Raw genomic sequence first — 17,623 nt, forward strand, 5'->3', positions numbered from 1 at the left:
ACGCGGCAGAAGCGTGCAACGGGATGCTATAAACACCATAAACATCACTCGTACAGCGATATCTCGAACGGATGACGGTATTTTCTAAAAAAAGGAGGCGCATTCGACAAATGTTCACGTCGTGTTTCTCCGAGAAGGAGAGGAAAAGGCCTCGCGTCTTCTCTGCCTCGTCACCTTGAGGGAGCGAAGCGAAGAGAGGAGGAAATGAGATGTCTCTACGTCATGCCTCCTCGGCCTGGTTCTATCTCAACCTCTTTCTCCCAAAATACGGCCGTCTATTTGAGTTATCGCCTTACGATTAGTGTTGTAAAGATTGTAGCGTCCCGCCTACATATTTTGCATTGTTTTTTTGAAATCCAAATTTCGGTTCAACGTCCGTTTAATGAGGCACGACTATTAGAGGTGTAATGTAATGAAAAGTACCAGAAACAGACAGATCAACTTCTTTTTGGTAAAATGCTGCTTATCTTTGGTGGTGCAGGTCTCGACAAGTATACTATCCTGCGAGTGACGCAAGCATCATCCTGGTTTACAGATAGCAACAGTTGCGGTTTAGCCAGTTGAGTCTGTTGCTGTGATTCACTCGAGTGACGTTCTCTAAAACATTGTTCAATAAAACGTGGTCAACCCCAACCGAAAATGCACAATATGACCATTGCGACATATGGCAATAATGCTGTCCTTTGTGGAGAAATTGTTGTGGAAGCGGAAGCTCATCGTTGAATTGATTGTGGAAATAAGGAATTCCCCGAACCGAGTGCACCTGGAAGTTTTTCCGCTTTGGATTGTTGCGTGGCAGGATACCGCCTGCTAAAAAAGTCCGGGATAACAGTTGTGGAGGGTCTCTTGAGTTCGAGATCCGTTCTTCTAGTGCTATCTGTCCAAAAGGGCTGTTTACATGGCCGCCAACTGCGGCCTTTGTTTGGAGAAGTCGGGTTTGAAGCGTCTGCCCTATCACTCCATCCTTCAGTGCCTTATTGATGTTGTTTTTTTTTTTGCTTTTTTTTTTTTTTGGTCCCAGGAAGAATGTGCTCTGAGCATCCATTTATGGATGCTCATAACGAGGAAGAACACAGACAGGCTATGAGCAGCCTGTCTGTGTTCCCTCCTCGTTTGTCCTCGTCTCTTTGTGCGCGATTTTTAACTATGTTGAGCGTCCATTTATCATGATTGGGTATGACTATTCTGATATAGCATTCAGACAGATATCTGCTAGATGTATTTTGTTGCTTTTGGTGTTCTGGCACAATTCATACCTTTCCAGCAAAGTCTGATGAATTGTGTTTCCATTAAGCATTTTCAGTGGATATTGAGACACTTCTCACTTCTATTGTGGCATTTGTTAGGTCATCAGTGGTCTGATCCCCGCTGGCAAATTCTGCTATCAAACCATTTAAACTGATGTGAGCAGGTCGAGATGCAAAGTTGAGGTTCTGTGGTCTCTTGGATAATGTTTCATTCTTACTGTCTATGCTGAATACATTTTACACTGGCACTGATAGTGGGTTTTCTTTGCATTTTTTTATTGTCTAACAAGGATGTTCGCTGTTAGCATCCAACCAGCAATGTTTTGACACCGTCCGCGTGTACTCCTCTATCTTGCTATCTTGAGAGGTCGTTTTTCTGATGCATGGTGTAATCCAAGGTAACTGTCCTCTTCGCTTTATCATGGGCCCGACACTGCGAGCGTTGTCTCAATTGTCATTCCATTTTTATCATATTACTTCTCTTCCCCTTGACACCAGTGCATCAGAAGGATAAGGAGGAACTTCCCCATTCTCAAAGAATGCAGGTCCTCACCTTGCTATAAAGAACCTTTCTGAGGTCGACTTCTAAGGTCGACCTGAGGAAGGGTATGCGACACGGGTTATTTCACAGGTATTTTAAATGTATGAGGCTGTTGGAACCTTCATTGTATTTGTTTCGAATAAAGATCTATTGTTGCTTGCACTTTCAGGCAGGTTTAAATTGTCCCAATGCATTGGGTGACCGATGCACAATTTTCTTTCTGTTACATTTTGCTCAATCACAGCAGTTTTAATTGATGAAATTTATTACAGCACTTTGTATTGCTGCGAGATGGGCTGAGGTTGAGTACACAGAATTGCTGCGATTACACATGAATGCTGCAGAATAACAGCTTAGTTCGGTATAAAGATAGGATGGTTCATGTGCAACGGGAGTAATGGACTCTGCAGTCATGGGAGGAATGTGCACAGTGGTAGAAAGAATGTGCATAATGAGGGTACGCCTAACTTGCATTTTGAGATTTTCCTCTATAAAGCGGCACCCCTTGTTCATGCTTTCAGAGCGATACCTTATGGAGGTTGTGTTGGGTTCCTTGTCTCACATGAAGCAAGTTTCAGGAAAGTAGAGGACAGCTGCCTCCTCTGTGGTTTCTGCTTTTACATTGGCTGTTATATGGAAGTAAGAGCCTGTAGTGCTTACAAGATTTTTCTTTAAACATTTAAAACAATTCATTTTTATTCTTCGACACTAAGAACGGGTCAGGGCCTGAGCAGGATTGTACACACAACCACAACAGACATACTTGTGGTGCACTTTATCACTCAGCTCTGTCGGATGCCAGGTCAGGCTGCAATTCCTTTTAGTACGTTCACCGAAAGCATTAAATCTAAGTGACAAAGGTCACTAACATCACAATTCGCTAAAGAATAGTCACATGTTTTTTTGTTTTTTTGTGTTTTTTTTTGCATGGTTTTTTTACATTTTAAAAATTTAAAAAGCAACACAATGGGATATTTACCATGATGGAACTTAACCCGAGACTGGGGTAGAAACAGAAACTTAAAAGTAGAAGGGACAGAGACAAGTGAAGAAGAGAATGTCTCAAACACAGCTAAAAGATTTATTTAGTCCCACATCCTTATATACTCACAACCACAAGGTCACCCAAACACTCAACATGCCCCTTTCAAAGACACAACACACCAGAAGAAAAAAAAAACAAAAAACGATGGGATGTTTCTTAACAGGCTGTACAACTTTTCTATTGGAGAGTTTGCACAAATTAATATTTGAAAATGTTAGCTAATTATTCTATGTTAATTTACCAGTATGGTACATCACAAAAGAATACCTTGACTTACTCAATAGCATTAAACAATACTGCGTTGGTTCGACTCGCATAGCGTGCACCAGTTTTCTTTAAAACTCTTGGCACAAGTTGAAAGACCTTGTGTAGCGTGGTATCCACAATAATAGAATAACGAGGGAGACATGAGTACTTGCACTCTAAACCTCTGAGTATGTCAAACCAACACCTTCTTCCCCCTATATATAGGAAATAAATATCGTGCTGTGAGGCAGTTTTTCCGTCGCAGCTGTTGACTTACTCCCCACAACGTGTTTGCACGTGGGTAGCCTCGTCTTTGTGCTTTCCGGCTCTGCGTCTTTTTGCAAGCTGCGAAATGGGTAATTTCCGTCCTTTATCGCCAGAAGAATGTCTTGGGACAGCTGCTGCGTCGTAACTCCGGGTCTTAGCGTTCTGGCCTGGCCTGCTGGCAGATCCAGACAACTCGGGATTTTTCTGGTTCCAAGCATTTACGGGAATGTCGCCGCTTCATCCAAGTAACGGCATGTCGTCTGTTAATGGCCGGTACGAGGGACTTATCGTAGGTTGCGTGTTGGGCATTTGCAAAGGCTGAAACAGCCAACAACGGGGTTCTTTCTGTGTTTTGTGTTGACTTTCTCAAATTATGATACCAGTTTTTGTCGGCAACAAAAATAATGAAGCTAACTCTGCTTGGAGCTTGTCTCTGTCTGTTTGGTTATGCTGTTAGTTATATTACCTGTGTGCCATCAATCACAGTCGGTGTTCATTAAAGGACTCTACATAAAAGTAGGATATTGTGCTTTGAGTGTTTATTTTTGCTGAATCGGCAGGTGCTTTCAGCATTTATTTTCAGTAACATATTTGATGTCTTCAGTGGCAGTACAGTTGTCACTTGAAATTTATTCACTATCCTGTTCATTTGTGGCATTACATAAAACAAAATATATTAAAACCACTTGTTTTACAGCACCCTGTGCCAAAAAAGCACATTTGTTCATGCATTTCCTAATTTTTGTCACTCAACTGGTTGTGTTCCTACCGGTTATATATTCATAACCATGAAAACGTCTTTTGACTCTTTGTCTCAAGACTGGAAGAGTTGTGATGTTGAGAGTTCCACGCATGACAAACAACCAGTTGGCCAAATGAAATTTTTTAAAGCGATTACATTGACTGTCTCCAACATGCTGCGTCTACTCAACAATCCTGTTCTGCAAAGACCTGAGGGTGTCACCGTGATCTTATCAAAATGCCATTCCACATAAACAATTAAATTATCAAGCTTAGCCTCCTTTCACATAACAATTAGATTATCAAACTCAACCTTCCTTCCCCTTTCCTACTTGGTGGTGGGTTCGTCATTTTATTTTGAGACCTCCCTGCAGTGAAGCTTCAAAATATTGGTGTATTCTTGTTTTTATTTGAGGCTTTTGTTGTACATCAGCTCAATGTAACTTAAAACCTAAATATGCAAGAAAAAAAAATTGACCTGCTACTTTCAACATTTTGCACCCATTGTGAGCTTGTGGACTTAATAGTCTTATATCTTTGGCTTGCATTTTCATTTCATTGGTTGGCTTTATCTGATACAGGTGAAAATGCTATGAAAATATTGCCATGCAGTCTCTATCACCTTTCTCTCTGCTTGCTTTGAGTGGTTTCTATGATGATCAATACAGAAAGTTTGGTAAAGGCAGCTGACTACTAATATGGCGATCGGGGCTAAATATGGTTAACCCAAATTATGTTATTTAGATAACAGCCACTGAGGCTCCAGCAACTGACATGCTGGCGCCTCCTGTTTGGTTAGTTTTAGTGCTTGATGGCAATGTCTTTATACTCTAATAGTAAAGGTGAGATGGTGAGCATAATTCCATTGATCATGTCCTTTGAAATGCTTAGGAGGCTAGTACTTCCCCTAATGTGGCAAGCCGACAGAATTCATGGGCACCACCCAACAACATGCACATTTGCCATAATTCTGACTTCAAACGCCCACCGCAAAAAAAAAAAATAACATCACCTGCAGATGATAATTTGTAATCTTTCAAAGCTCACCCTGGCAGTGCCTTTGCCCAATCTCTACTACAGGCCCTAAATAATCCACACTCCGCTTGTTGATTGTCGTATGGCGGTCATTGCATTGTTGCCTGGCTCGAAGCGAGCACAATCGGCGATAGTTGCAATTAAATAAACTCGAAAAAAAGCTTGGGCAATATCGGTCGTTCCAACGATTCTAAAGGACAGAAAAACGTTTCCCGCGATTTCGGCTAGAGCTTTAGACAACTGGCAACAACGATTTTAAGCGTAGTGGTGGCTGGAGGGTTGTTTATTCGAAGCATAGCTCACTCAGCCGGGGATGCCAGTCGGCATCCCCCGATTTCCGGATACGAGCAGTCCCGGCCCGGTTTCTGTAATACCTGGCAGTCCCAGACCGTTTGCTCCTATTTTTACGCCGGGTCCCTCCCCCCCCCCTCCCTTCTAGTGGGTCTGAACAGAACCTTCTCGGTGTCTTTGGCACCATTTTCAGTTTTGGGCGGGGGTGTCGGGTGCTCTGTGTTCTCTTTCGGGTGTCGCCCCCTCCGCCGTTCTGTGTCCCCGCATAACAGTCCTTGCCGGGGCCAGAGTTGGTGTCCGTGTGTTGACTGTGTTTTGTGCTAGGTTGCTGCCGCTCATGCGTCTTGTTTTTGGGATTTACTGCGACCGGCCGTTTTTGAGTGCCACCAAACGGACTGTTCACGCACTGTTCGATTTTCAGTTGAAAATAGCTTGTTTCTTTCTTGCGTCTCTGACGTTGCTTGTAACTTGGGTGTATTTGTCTTCTTCGTTTGGAGACGAAAATTTAGACCCTTTCTGACAATTTCGCGGCAGGAAAAGTTTCTTGTTCAAATTTACTAATTGAAGGTTGGTTCTTGTTCGTATCGAGTGATTGGAATTTGCATGATGGGATCAGCTTGATTATTTAAAGGGGTACGGAAGCGAAATCGTAGCACCTATTTCTTTGTGTAGACATGGTCTCTTTTATGATAGCAGCTCACAGGCACCAGTTCTTCGTCTGTAAACGCAAGAAAAGCAATTTTTAAATGAATAAAACGATTTCCCAATGCCATCTGGTGTTGGAGAACCGAGCTTCGCTGGAATGTCTTACGTCACATGCCGATCAGTTGCAGCGCCACGGCACAGCATGTCTGATAGAGGCGCTCGGGAACGAGCAGCGCTTGGCACACCTCTCAGCTCTAGTACACCATAGCTCGGGTACTCCCACTTGGCAAGATTGTAACGCACTGACGATAAAGCTGGAGTCACCTAGTGGTGATGATCGTAAGTACGGTACCCTTGGCTGCTTATGGGACCGTGACGTTGCGAGCGAGACGGAGGCAAATATCTCGAGAGGTATCGCGCCGCCTCGATAGTTGATTTCGAAACGCTCACCAGCATCCGTCAGTTGGAACGAAAAGTATAGCAATCCGCTGAAAATACAAGCTTGTGTTTATCATTTTTACCAATATCATGGATCATATTTCACTCGTTTTGAAGTGTTCCAGGGATATCTCAAGTTTCGATTTTGTACACCTTTAGCACCTATAAATTTGGGCCGTAGGATGTCTTCATACAGGCAGTGCGTAAAATATAGCGGCAGAAACCAGCCTGAAGATAATCCGACTTTTACAGGGCTATGTTTGAGATGGAATGACATCTTGTTCCCGTATTTTCCTGGGCTCCTGTCAACCTTGTCTGCAGCTCGAAACCCAGTAAACAATGCCAGAGGCATCTGAACCTTGATAGGTTTATCTTGGCACTTGTCGGTTATCTTTGTCTTCCGATAACGAGTTGCAGAGGCAGGAGGTCACAGTTGTAGCTCTATCTAGACTTGCCTAGGTATGTGTTTACGAGTCCTTTTACGGATGAATGGGGAGGGTAGATGACGCGTTTGTATTGTACCGGTGACAGAACCAATAAATGATACTATAGGTGCATTCACAAAGGCTGTTAATGTGGAATAGTTCTACTGGAATTTTTTGATGTATGAAATATAGACAAAAACTTCTTTTACCTATTTCTAGAAAGAAAAGTTTTTTTTTCTTTGCCATAGCTGTACGCCTAAAAGTTAATGCCCAAGGACAAACAGTTAGTCTTGGATCAGCTGCTTTGTTTGCTTTCTGTTTTCCCGAACCTTTGATACAGGACGGCCTTGCAAACTCCAGTGGCAGTGCAAATTAATATGGTGCCGCCTTGTGCCGGACCCTCGGTGATCAATATTGGCAAGCAGGATTATTGAATGCTCTTTCGAACACTCGAAATGTCGAAAATCGAGAAGTTTTCCACTACCGAATCGGTTAATCCATTACCGTCAAATGTTTACAATAGTATTTTTGATTTTCTTCTTAAATAAGGAAAACCGTAACTACAAAGAATGCAGCACCATTTCGTTAGAAGTTTCTTCGATTTAGTTTTTTTCTGTGTGGAGGCAATTGGGGCAGCTTTGCGCTTGGCAGTCGAGCGTCCCTCAAGGTCGCATAAAGGTCATTCTTCACAAATATCCAAGTAACCTGCAAGGGCTTCAATACCTTAAGTACCTCACAATGTTCTTACACTGGCTGTGTGGCGGGAGGTACTAGCTGGTCGTTCAGCCTGAACACCATATGGTTCGGCAGTCAAATGTCCAAAAGTTTCAGATGCCACAAGGCATGACTCTTAGCAGGAAAATCAAGTGGACTTAACATGTTATTGCAAGTGTCAGGTATTGTGACATATTTTCATATTTAGAGGGTTTGTTAGGGTCTCGTACAGGACAAAATAGAAAGCGTAGCATGCCAGCAGACGTGTGAAAAACACTGTGAGCAATTTTTTTTTTGTGCATATTTAGCATTGTCAACTGGCCGCTGCAGGGCATTTTAGTAGACAGCTAGAAAGATTTCGCAATTCAAGTAATTTTACCTAGCATCACTCGTAAGATCATAAGTAATCTTAAAATTGCAGTTGACTGTGACCAAGCGTGTTGTGATTTCTTGTAGCCTTTTAACAGAGCCATATTTGCAAGATTAAATCTATGCACCATTTATGAGAAATAGTTGCTAATAACAGTGTCAGTGATATTTCAAGCCTACTATCAAACAATTATGCATAGAAAATTATAAGAATATGTACACAGGGCGGAAGTGCTCCAGGGCTGCCTGATAGATGGCGCTAGGGTGTTAAGTGGTGTAATTATTTATTTACTTATTTACCCTCAAGGTTACTTCTGTACCTTCAAGGTACAAGGTACATTACAAAGAGGAGTGAACATAAAAAGAAAGATGGCAATTAAATCAATTAAGGGTGCTGTTAGTAAGAGTTTGTTTAAAAAGAACAGCATCACTAATTGCAGCAATTTATTACAAGAGCTTACAATGCATGCAGTCACAAACACAGATATGTCAACCAACCAGTCTTTACAAGCGACGTTACGTATGATTACCTCCGTCACGAAAGAGTTGTTTTCATCATGCCGCCAAACACAATTGAGCGCCCGTGAGGAGGATTAAGCCATTGCCGCTCTGTGTTCCCGGAGCCTCGACAATCTTGTCGAGGCTCCATGCAGTGAATGTTCAAATCATGTAACTGAAATTTAGGTTTGACGTTGGAGATCCCCGGGAGGTCTAAAATTAAAGCTCAACCTTGCTCCGGCACGTCGGGCATATTAAATCTTTAATTCGTTTACACTAGGCCGGTGTCTTGTCATTCCAGGTGATGCAAGGTAGCAGGCACATCTTTCCAGCACTGGCTCGTACCTGTTGTTGTTGTTGTTGTACTTTTCGTCTCTTTTTCTCTGGCACTGCCTCTGTTGTCTGTGTGTCCCTCCTGCATCTGAAAACAAGTGTGGTTGTGTTTCGCGACCGCACTGTCTGGCGGCCGCCTGGTGTCCCGTTCAGTCCCTCCTCCATCTGTGCGTCGTCTGTGTCTCCCTAGGGGGCGCCACACCAACCCAATCAAAGCCCCCTCCGTTCAAGAGCAGTGGCTCCGTGTCAGGTGGGGTTTGCAGTGCCACACGCAGCGCAGTGGTGCCCCCTCCCTCTCACCCCCACTCTCTCCCCTCACCCTTTCTCCCGGCCGATGCCAAACAGTGTGGCACCCAGCACCGATGCCGATCTCTGGGGCCCACACCGTCGAGCGGCAGAATTCAAACGAAAGCGTTGGTTATGCTCGTTGTAAGATTGACGTCAAGAATGAAAGGTGTGCGCCATTTTAAGGATAGGTGATCCCTGCTTGAAGTGCTTTGATAGCGTGCCGACAAGAGCAATGCTCCCTTGGCATGTGTGTTGTTGGGTGGCTAAATGGCAGCTTTACAAGTTAAGCTAAAGACAAAATATATACTTCTTTCCTGAATACAGCATCTCGATTCGGCAACTTGAAGTTTATCCTTGAACGCGTGCCTCTGCGGTTGCATCCGCCCGACGGAATTTCGTAGCCGTTTTAGCCGTTTTGAAAGAATTTTATGTTTGAAAGTGCCAGCCAGTTGTTTGGAATTGAACGTTTTACTGAGACTATGTTTCACCTTTGAATTTCACCACTTAAATTGGCCTTTCAAATGCACATTGAAACAGGCTTTGAACTAACTATGTCGATGCTCACCTTTGAGAGTAAATTACGGTACGAAAAATATGTATGGGGAGGGGGGAAATGAAACATGAAAAATTCTAATTATTGCAACAATGCATGGAATTATGCATTTAGAAATAAATCAAGCTTTGTCTAATACACATTTTTGGGGCCCTAGGGATCTCGCTTTTGACTCTGTTTCTCTTTCTCACACACTCTCTCTTCCTCCGAGCTTCCCCCTTGCTTTCAATTTTGCATACAAGCCGGCTGTGTGTGTGCTTACGTGCACCTCACATGGCTGCTATTGCACTGAAATGTTGGCATGTTCACAGCGTGCATCGACAGTGGGTTGTTTTGTTTGTTTCAATGCAGTGTTTCTAAGTGCAATCACCCAGTGTTCCTTGAAGAGTGAAAGGATCCCTTCTAACAGGGGCAAACAGGGAAAGCCTGGAATTGATGGGGAACCTCTAGGGAAGTTTGTCGCAGCATTGCTAAATTTAGAGAAAATGTGGCAACTTCTCAGCACCATTTCTGGACAAGTGTGATTGAAAGACCTGACCTCGTCTTTTTTTTAACATATACCAGGGGTAGCGATACTGGGAGAGAATTAAACATACTAATGGATAATAACCCTTAATGCTGATTATAGATGGCAAAAGGGAAAGGGTTGGGGGTGGGGAGTCTAAAAGACTAAGATCCCATGGACCTTTTGTAGGAACATTGGTTCGAGAGCAAATGGTTCTAGTACCCTCTCTCTTCCTTCTGGCCGAGCAGAGAGGGAAGATGGTTTCTTTGTGTCGACTTCGGGGCAGAAGATAACCCACGATGGGGACAAAGGCAAGTTTGAGGGAGCCGATCTAGATCACAGATAACCCACGATGGGGACAAAGGCAAGTTTGAGGGAGCCGATCTAGATCACAGCGGATCAACAGGCGAACAGGATGTGGCTGACGTTTTGGGTGTGGAACGGGTGGGAGAGGCCTTGCACGCGCATTGTTTGCTAGCCACTTAGTCTCAAACCCAGTCGCTTTTCTAGGTGGCAGCACATATTCGCCAAAACATCCATTGCAGTAAAAAGGGGTGCAGTATGATTGCTTGATGTCCGAGTTTTAAAACTGTTCATGACGAAAATGTAATCGATAGCTTGTACTTCTTTTATATTGACGTACCACCCTGGCATATCTTTTGCCAAAGCCAGGGGGGGAGGGCAACACTGAATGCTAACCTCATTGAAAAATTAAGTTGGGATGAGATGTTTGACTTGTGATGCGAGGTTTCTTAACATTTATTTTAGATATTCTCAACATATTTCGTGAAACTTCAGCTCTTGATAAATCCTCTAAGCCAGTGATCTCAAACTCATTTGAGCATGGGGGCCTAATAGCCCACACCGGAAGGATTGAGGACCAGCTTAAGACGGGGGAGGGGGTTCAGAAGCTTTAAAAGAGAAGAGACCTCATGCTCTATGCTTTTTGTAAACTCAGTTTTGCCAGTGACATCTTTAGATTTGATTTGTTTATATGACTACTTTTGGCCCTGACCTGAAGTGATAACAAGAATTAAAATGACACTGCCCGGCCAACGTCCTGGCATTTTTAATACAAGAGAGCACTGTCGTTCCCATTGCTCAATTCACTCAGGAATTAAACAAGCTCAAAATGTCTCTAAAAAGGCAGTCAGTTAATTTGACAATTCTTGCTTTCCCGACAATTTTTATTACAACTACCTGAACAAATACTTGTCTTTTAATGCTGATAGGTATTTTTTTAAGGCAAGAACCCCAAACTTGTAGCTTTATCTTTGCAAGTTGTTCCTGCTCATCAAGAGTTCGCGCAGCTGAGATGCATACTTCAACGAAGAGCTCGCGCTTGCAGTCTAGTACCGGAATAGTTGTACATTACAAAAAGCTGGGAAGCAAAAAATAAAGCGAAACAAAGGGCAAATGAACACAGATAAGTAAAAAATTATGTGGATACATTAAAAGAGCAGAGCTACTTTTCAAGCGAAAATGAATTGGCAAGATGGGATCACCATGGCGCATGCCATTTCTAGTGCTCGAGACATGGGAACTAGGGCTCATAGGCAGTTACATGCAGGTCGCATCCCAGCTAGTCGCGGCTTGCGTGCGGCCCCGCGGGCCTCGTATTGAGACCCTTGCTCTAAACGGTCGTATGCTTTGCGTGATTTTCGCTTGTGCCATCCAAGTTAATGACCTTTTCTTGCACACATGCCATATGTATCATATGCTGAAAAAAGAATAAGTGTTTAAGCTAACCTTGCTGGGCAGTTGGTTATCTCGCTCGTTGACTTTTGCGTGCCCGAGTCTCACACACTGGAGCGGTGGATGAGGAAGCGTTGTTTGTGGCCCACCTAATTGTCGAGTTCTTTATCGGCGCAACTAAGTTTGTTGGGCTGCACACGCGAGAGGTGCTGGAGTCATCAACAATTCACGAGCATTTGGGGCGGGAATTATTTGGCCGACATGCCCGGCCTCCTTTTCTGGAGTAAACAGAATTAGTTATTTATGCGGCAACCACGGCCAGTGGCTTCTGATACCGCGAATAACAACAATGGTTTATTCACTTAGCAACAGTTGTTTACTTACCATCCCGTAGGACTTTCCAAACTTGCTGATTTGCCATTTCATGATCTGCATTGTTTGGTTTGCTGTTTACGAAACATTCTCAGACGTGCTTCTTTGAAGTTTCTGGAAATTGTGTGGCAAGGGCCTGGCATCGCATTTTGCAGTTCGCTGAAATGTATCCACAAAACTCTTGGAGCTTTGTTACCCTTTGAGGTCTCGCGGCACTAATCCGGCTTTTTCTATGGTTACGTTTTTGGTTGTGACTGGTTAAAAAATGAATGTAGCTTAGCAGCTCTATGCGCTGCAGCTGTGACTGCAGTTCGATTTGTTTATATACACTTACCGAAAGAGTTTTCCGCTCGAGGCAGTCATGCCTTGGGTCGTGCTATTTGTCCAACGACCCTCGTACGCTTGCTTGTGCCGTGTCAGCCCTTGCAATGGGCTGGTCAGCATGCAAAGGAACGACTCACTGCCACAACGCTGCACCGTTACGCTACCATTGTGTTCTGAGGTGTCATGGCTTGGCATCTCATCCAACGTCGCTTGCGCTGCTTTGACATTGCCGCAACGTTGTCTGCGGCCCCGACGCAATGTTTGGGGTCGGAAACGCAATGCGCAGTGAGCATTCCGGATGTGCATGGTTGCTGGGTGTCTGCATAATCGCACCGCTAACCATTTCTTCTTTTGCTGTTTCTTCAATTGCAGTTGAGAGGTTCCTGGAAGACGCCAAGAGGGTGTTTGAACAGAAATGGAATTCGCCTGCTACGGTGAGTCTTGTCTGCATCAGCAGTTTTCCTCGTTTGGCTGTTGGAATGTTTGTCATGTCCCACAAGAGCTATGCATTGGTCTAGTGGCATTTAAGATGCATATAAATAAAATATTGGAGCCATGTGCTAGGTCCATTAGCACCTTTGTATTGGTGAATGGCACTGTGCTAATAACATTTGAAATCTGTAACTTTTACGTCTTTTAGCCAACCAGGAAAAATACTCCAAGTTAACTTCTCTGGCTTCCCCTCCTGTCTCTTCTTCTTTGGCATGTCTGTTGAAGATGTAATCTGTAGTATTCAAAGCCTTTGCTTGTTTGCAGAGAGGACCCACCAAATTAACTGCCATGCATTTTGTCTTTACCAAAACGATGCTGAATTACAGTACATTAAGGGCTCTTGGAGTTCCTCAAACGCCCAGCTTTCCAGAAGAAATTTGGAAGTTATGCTAACAGAGTTGATTTCGTCTTATTGTCTGTTTTTTTTTTTTTTTTTACAAAGTTTGCATTGTATGTGTTTTGTTTTTTTCACCTGAATTTTCACCATTAAGCTGACACTAGAAGCTCTGCCTTCAGCGCGAGCTCGCTGGCTTCCGCAGTGTAAAGTGTGAAAGCTCAGGCACGCGCAAGTGTGCCTGTGCTTTCACACTTGAGTTAGTAAGGGCAGAAAACTCACCCTGAAGGTGGAGCGGAGCTCCTTGTCTCAGCTTAAGTGTGAACGGAGTATCGGAGTTTGAACCACTTTCCAAAGCTTCAGAACTAACCGTTATCTTATTAAAAAGTTATGAGGCCTGCTTCAGATTGGGCAGTTTCTCCCAGCATCTTGACGGTGTAGCACCAGCAACACGGGCCATCCGTGTTCACACGTGGCAACCAAATTGCCATGATTTGCCATTGCCATAATTAAATTTTAAATAATTTTACTATTTAGACGGAGTGGCACGCTATAAACATGTTTTTATATCTTTAAATGGTTTTGAGAATACTAATTCATTTTGCTGAAACAATTTGTTCCCAAAAACAATCCATTTCAAACCAGAACCCAGTCTTTTAGTTATCATCCTCACCAACACAGGGGTGTCAAATGAAAATGTTGCGACCTTGATATCGTGTCCGAGTTGCTTGTCTGTTTTGAGCTGAACTCGATCCACGGGCGGATTTATGGGTCAGGACTGGGAGGGGCGGTAGGCTGGCGCGGGGGGGGGGGGGGGGGGGGGAGTGTGCTGATGTATGTGGTATGGCCAAAACGTTGCCCAGATCATTTTGTTGACCCAATATTTGCTATGTCACCAAAAACTTAACTTTTGGCTGGTGTATATCTAAGGTTCCGCGTTTTCGGTTTCTATTTTTTTTTCAAAATTCGGCATACTTTTTTCGGTGTTTATTTTTAAATTCATTTTTCGTTTTTTTTTTCTTTTTTTGGCGTATATTTATGCCCACAAAGGTTTATCGGCTTTTTTCGGTAAATATAAAATTAACACCTACGGACACCGGTTCAAATGATCCTTGTAGCTCTGATATTTGTGATCACTCTAAGATACACAGGCACAGATACATTGAAAAAGAAAGGGACACTTTATTTGGGAAATCTGTGCAACTGTAAACGAAATAAGTAAGAAAAAAACACAGCAGTACAAACAAGTCAGATATGAAGCCTATGCCCAAAAAAACATCCAACTTCACCTTCTGTACATCAGGATTATGTGCTCTTATTATAGTACACACACATGTACTTTCCCAGGTTCCCCTCCTTGATCCGCACTCTGTCTTTCCTGTTAATATGACCCTGGCTTTGAGAATGCCCTCTCAACGCTAACACTGGACACTGGCAGGCTGAGGAGATGAAGCGCTGCCTGAGCCAAAATCGGCCAATCAACCAATTGTGACCGCCAAAAGAGGCACGGTGCAACGTTTTGAAGCACAACACAACATGCAGAGCTTGCATCGAATCAGTCTTCCTTACGAGTTTCAAAACACGCTCGTACATGGCGAAGTCATGGGGCCTTTCGGATTTCACGTTCTGATCGATGATGCGAACATTACACCAAAACGTCGTGATAGCACCCGTGTATCCCATACATTCGGACACGTTTCGATAGACATTGTCGTTCCACTTTTTCGCCACGGCTCTGCGGTACGACTGGAAGGTCAATGTGACCTTTTCCGGTTAAAACTGAAGTGTAGATAATGGATTCAATGAACTTTTATCGGAATTGAAAATGCCGAACCTAAAAACTGACCTTTTTCGGTTAAAACCGAATTTCCGAAAATGGATTCGGCATACTTTTATCGGTTTAAACCGAAAACTTTGAACACTATGTATATCATTGGTTTTATTTTAAAAAAGTTGACCTTGGGGAACTGAAGAGGAGGGTCGGTCGCCCTCCCCCTAAATTCACCCCTGACTCGATCCCAGAAATTTCTGTTGCAGTGTTAGGACCTAGTGATAGCTAGGGTACAACTCTTCAGCAAGACGGAAATGGCTGCGAAAATTGGCCCATCTGAAGCAGCCCTAAATGATTTTCTGCAATTTTCAATGAGAAAATAATGGCCGACAGAGCTCTCCAATACATGGAGTTCTATGGTGCCAGTTAACAAAAACGGGCAAATATGGGCCCTATTTTCCCATTGAAACTTTCAGAAAATCGCTTATAACTTCTGGATTAAGATAACGGTTAGCTCTGAAACTTAGGCATCTAATTCACACCACCAGTGCTACATTTGGACAGAGAATGAGCATTTGGCAATACATAGTTCTTTTTTGCAAAGAAAAACAACTCTTTGGAGGGGCACATTATGTGTGTTGATAATATGGAAGATTTTTAGATTGTGTGCGACTGTCTGCAGTTCGTTTGCTATAGCAGTTTATTTCCTTGCCGCCACCCCTACCCCCTCCTGGTGCTATTTTTGCGTCTGCTGTTCTAGTGTCTGAATACCCCTGTGCGTCGTTCCGGTGTCTGCTTGCCAACTTTGAAACACTGTTGTGGAGCTTTAAAAATAAGTCGAGTTACACATTTGGCAGCGTTATCTCTGCATTCAAAAACAAACAATGGCACAAGGGAATGCATAAGACAAAAGGAATTTCTTTTGCCTCAAGCTTTCTCTTTGAGTGGGCATCTGTCCACGGGCACTCGTGGAACTCGAGGTATCTTCTTAAATTTACCTCATGTGTTCAAGCCACACAAAGGCGTTATTGCAAGGAAAAACTTTCGACAAAAGGTTTTACGGGAATCTAGAAGCGTGGCTAATGTTAGTTGTATACAAAGGCTGTTTTTTTTTTCTTCAACCCTCGATGATTCGTGTAAAAAACAAGATGTGCAATACTAAATGTTTTATTTTACTCAAAAGATAGGTACATACTGCAGCTGTTTCTCCGTGTAATCACTACACGGGTTTGCAAACTTATTGTGATGTGGCACAAGCTTTTTGATGCCCTTTTCAGAAGACGCCACGTGGATTCTCACTTGCTCCATTAAGCCACCGCTTATTCATTATACAAACGACACAGTGTTTGCTGCAGACACGACAACCGAACTATCTGCGAACTGCATACTGGTTTTGTACGACCAATGCGATGGGGTCGTCGTACAAAGAGCAGGCACGCCTCTGCCAGTGTTTGCAGACTGTCTTTTATACGATGCATCAGCGGCATGACCGCGGCTTTATCTGTTTAATGAGGCCGTCAGTCTCTACGGGCAGAAAACGTATACGAAGAAACAGGGTTTCGGCTGAGACGGGCAAATGTCCATGATGATGGCTCAGGGGAGAATGTCTGTGGCAACTGACGTTCTTGTTGAACGCATAGTGTAATGACCAAGAAACCTAGGCAGTAACCTCAGTTGAGGAAGGCGTCCAAAAGCTTGTTCCGCCACGTCATAAAAAGTAATTAAATCTGTGCGGCACTTACATGGAGAACTAGATATAGCATGTATTTATCTTTTGTATGTATTATGACAATTTTATAGGATTTTGAAAAAGCAGACATCCTTCTTAGCTTACAAGAGCCACGGTGCCAACAAGCTAACAAAGCGTGTGTTCCTTAGCAGCATAGGACATGACCAATAAATAGCAGAATAGGTAACTACAATGACTTAAACTTGGGAAATGTCCTTTCAAGGGCAAATTTTAATATTTGGACGCAGTAAATCACATCCTGGAAGCTGCCTCTCATTTATTGAAAAAAAAATTATGGCCCTTCAGTTACATTTACTATTCTTGTTTGAAACTGAAGCTACATAGTAGCACTGTAAGGTGTTTTCCTTTTTCTTTTTTTAATTTGCTCGAGGAAATAATTGAAAGCATCTGACGTGCAATGCTCAAGGCATTCTTTAATGTGCTCTTCGCAGAACACAGCCACCCTGGACGATTTCGACCGGGTCAAGACACTAGGTACTGGCTCCTTCGGCAGGGTCATGCTGGTCCAGCACAAAGAAAAGAAGGACTATTATGCCATGAAAATATTAGATAAACAAAAGGTGGGTTTTCCTTCATTCTCTTTTGTATGCAGGAAATAGTTCCGTTCCCAAATTAAGTCTCAACAGTTTCATCGCTGTCATCATCGGTGTGTGGCATCTGTGCCATACCAATGGCTGCCACCTGGTGACTCACCAAGGAAGAAG

General features: G+C 43.3%; 1 protein-coding gene across 4 annotated transcripts in view; it reads left to right on the forward strand.

Moving 5' to 3' along the window:
• Window positions 1-17,623, forward strand: part of LOC8026095 (cAMP-dependent protein kinase catalytic subunit 1) — a 431,775-nt gene that overhangs the window by 374,468 nt on the left and 39,684 nt on the right. For 3 of the 4 annotated variants that reach the window (XM_042289546.1, XM_042289547.1, XM_040223215.3), the window contains 2 exons: window positions 12,945-13,006; window positions 17,351-17,479. In XM_042289546.1, coding sequence (XP_042145480.1) covers window positions 12,945-13,006; window positions 17,351-17,479 — 191 coding nt within the window. Of the gene's footprint in view, window positions 1-9,025; window positions 9,086-12,944; window positions 13,007-17,350; window positions 17,480-17,623 lie in introns of all 4 variants that reach the window. The other variant, XM_029981376.4, reaches the window with a different exon arrangement.

Source organism: Ixodes scapularis, unplaced genomic scaffold (genome assembly GCF_016920785.2).
Source record: "Ixodes scapularis isolate PalLabHiFi unplaced genomic scaffold, ASM1692078v2 PGA_scaffold12__126_contigs__length_90152505, whole genome shotgun sequence".
Taxonomy (NCBI): Eukaryota; Metazoa; Arthropoda; class Arachnida; order Ixodida; family Ixodidae; genus Ixodes; species Ixodes scapularis.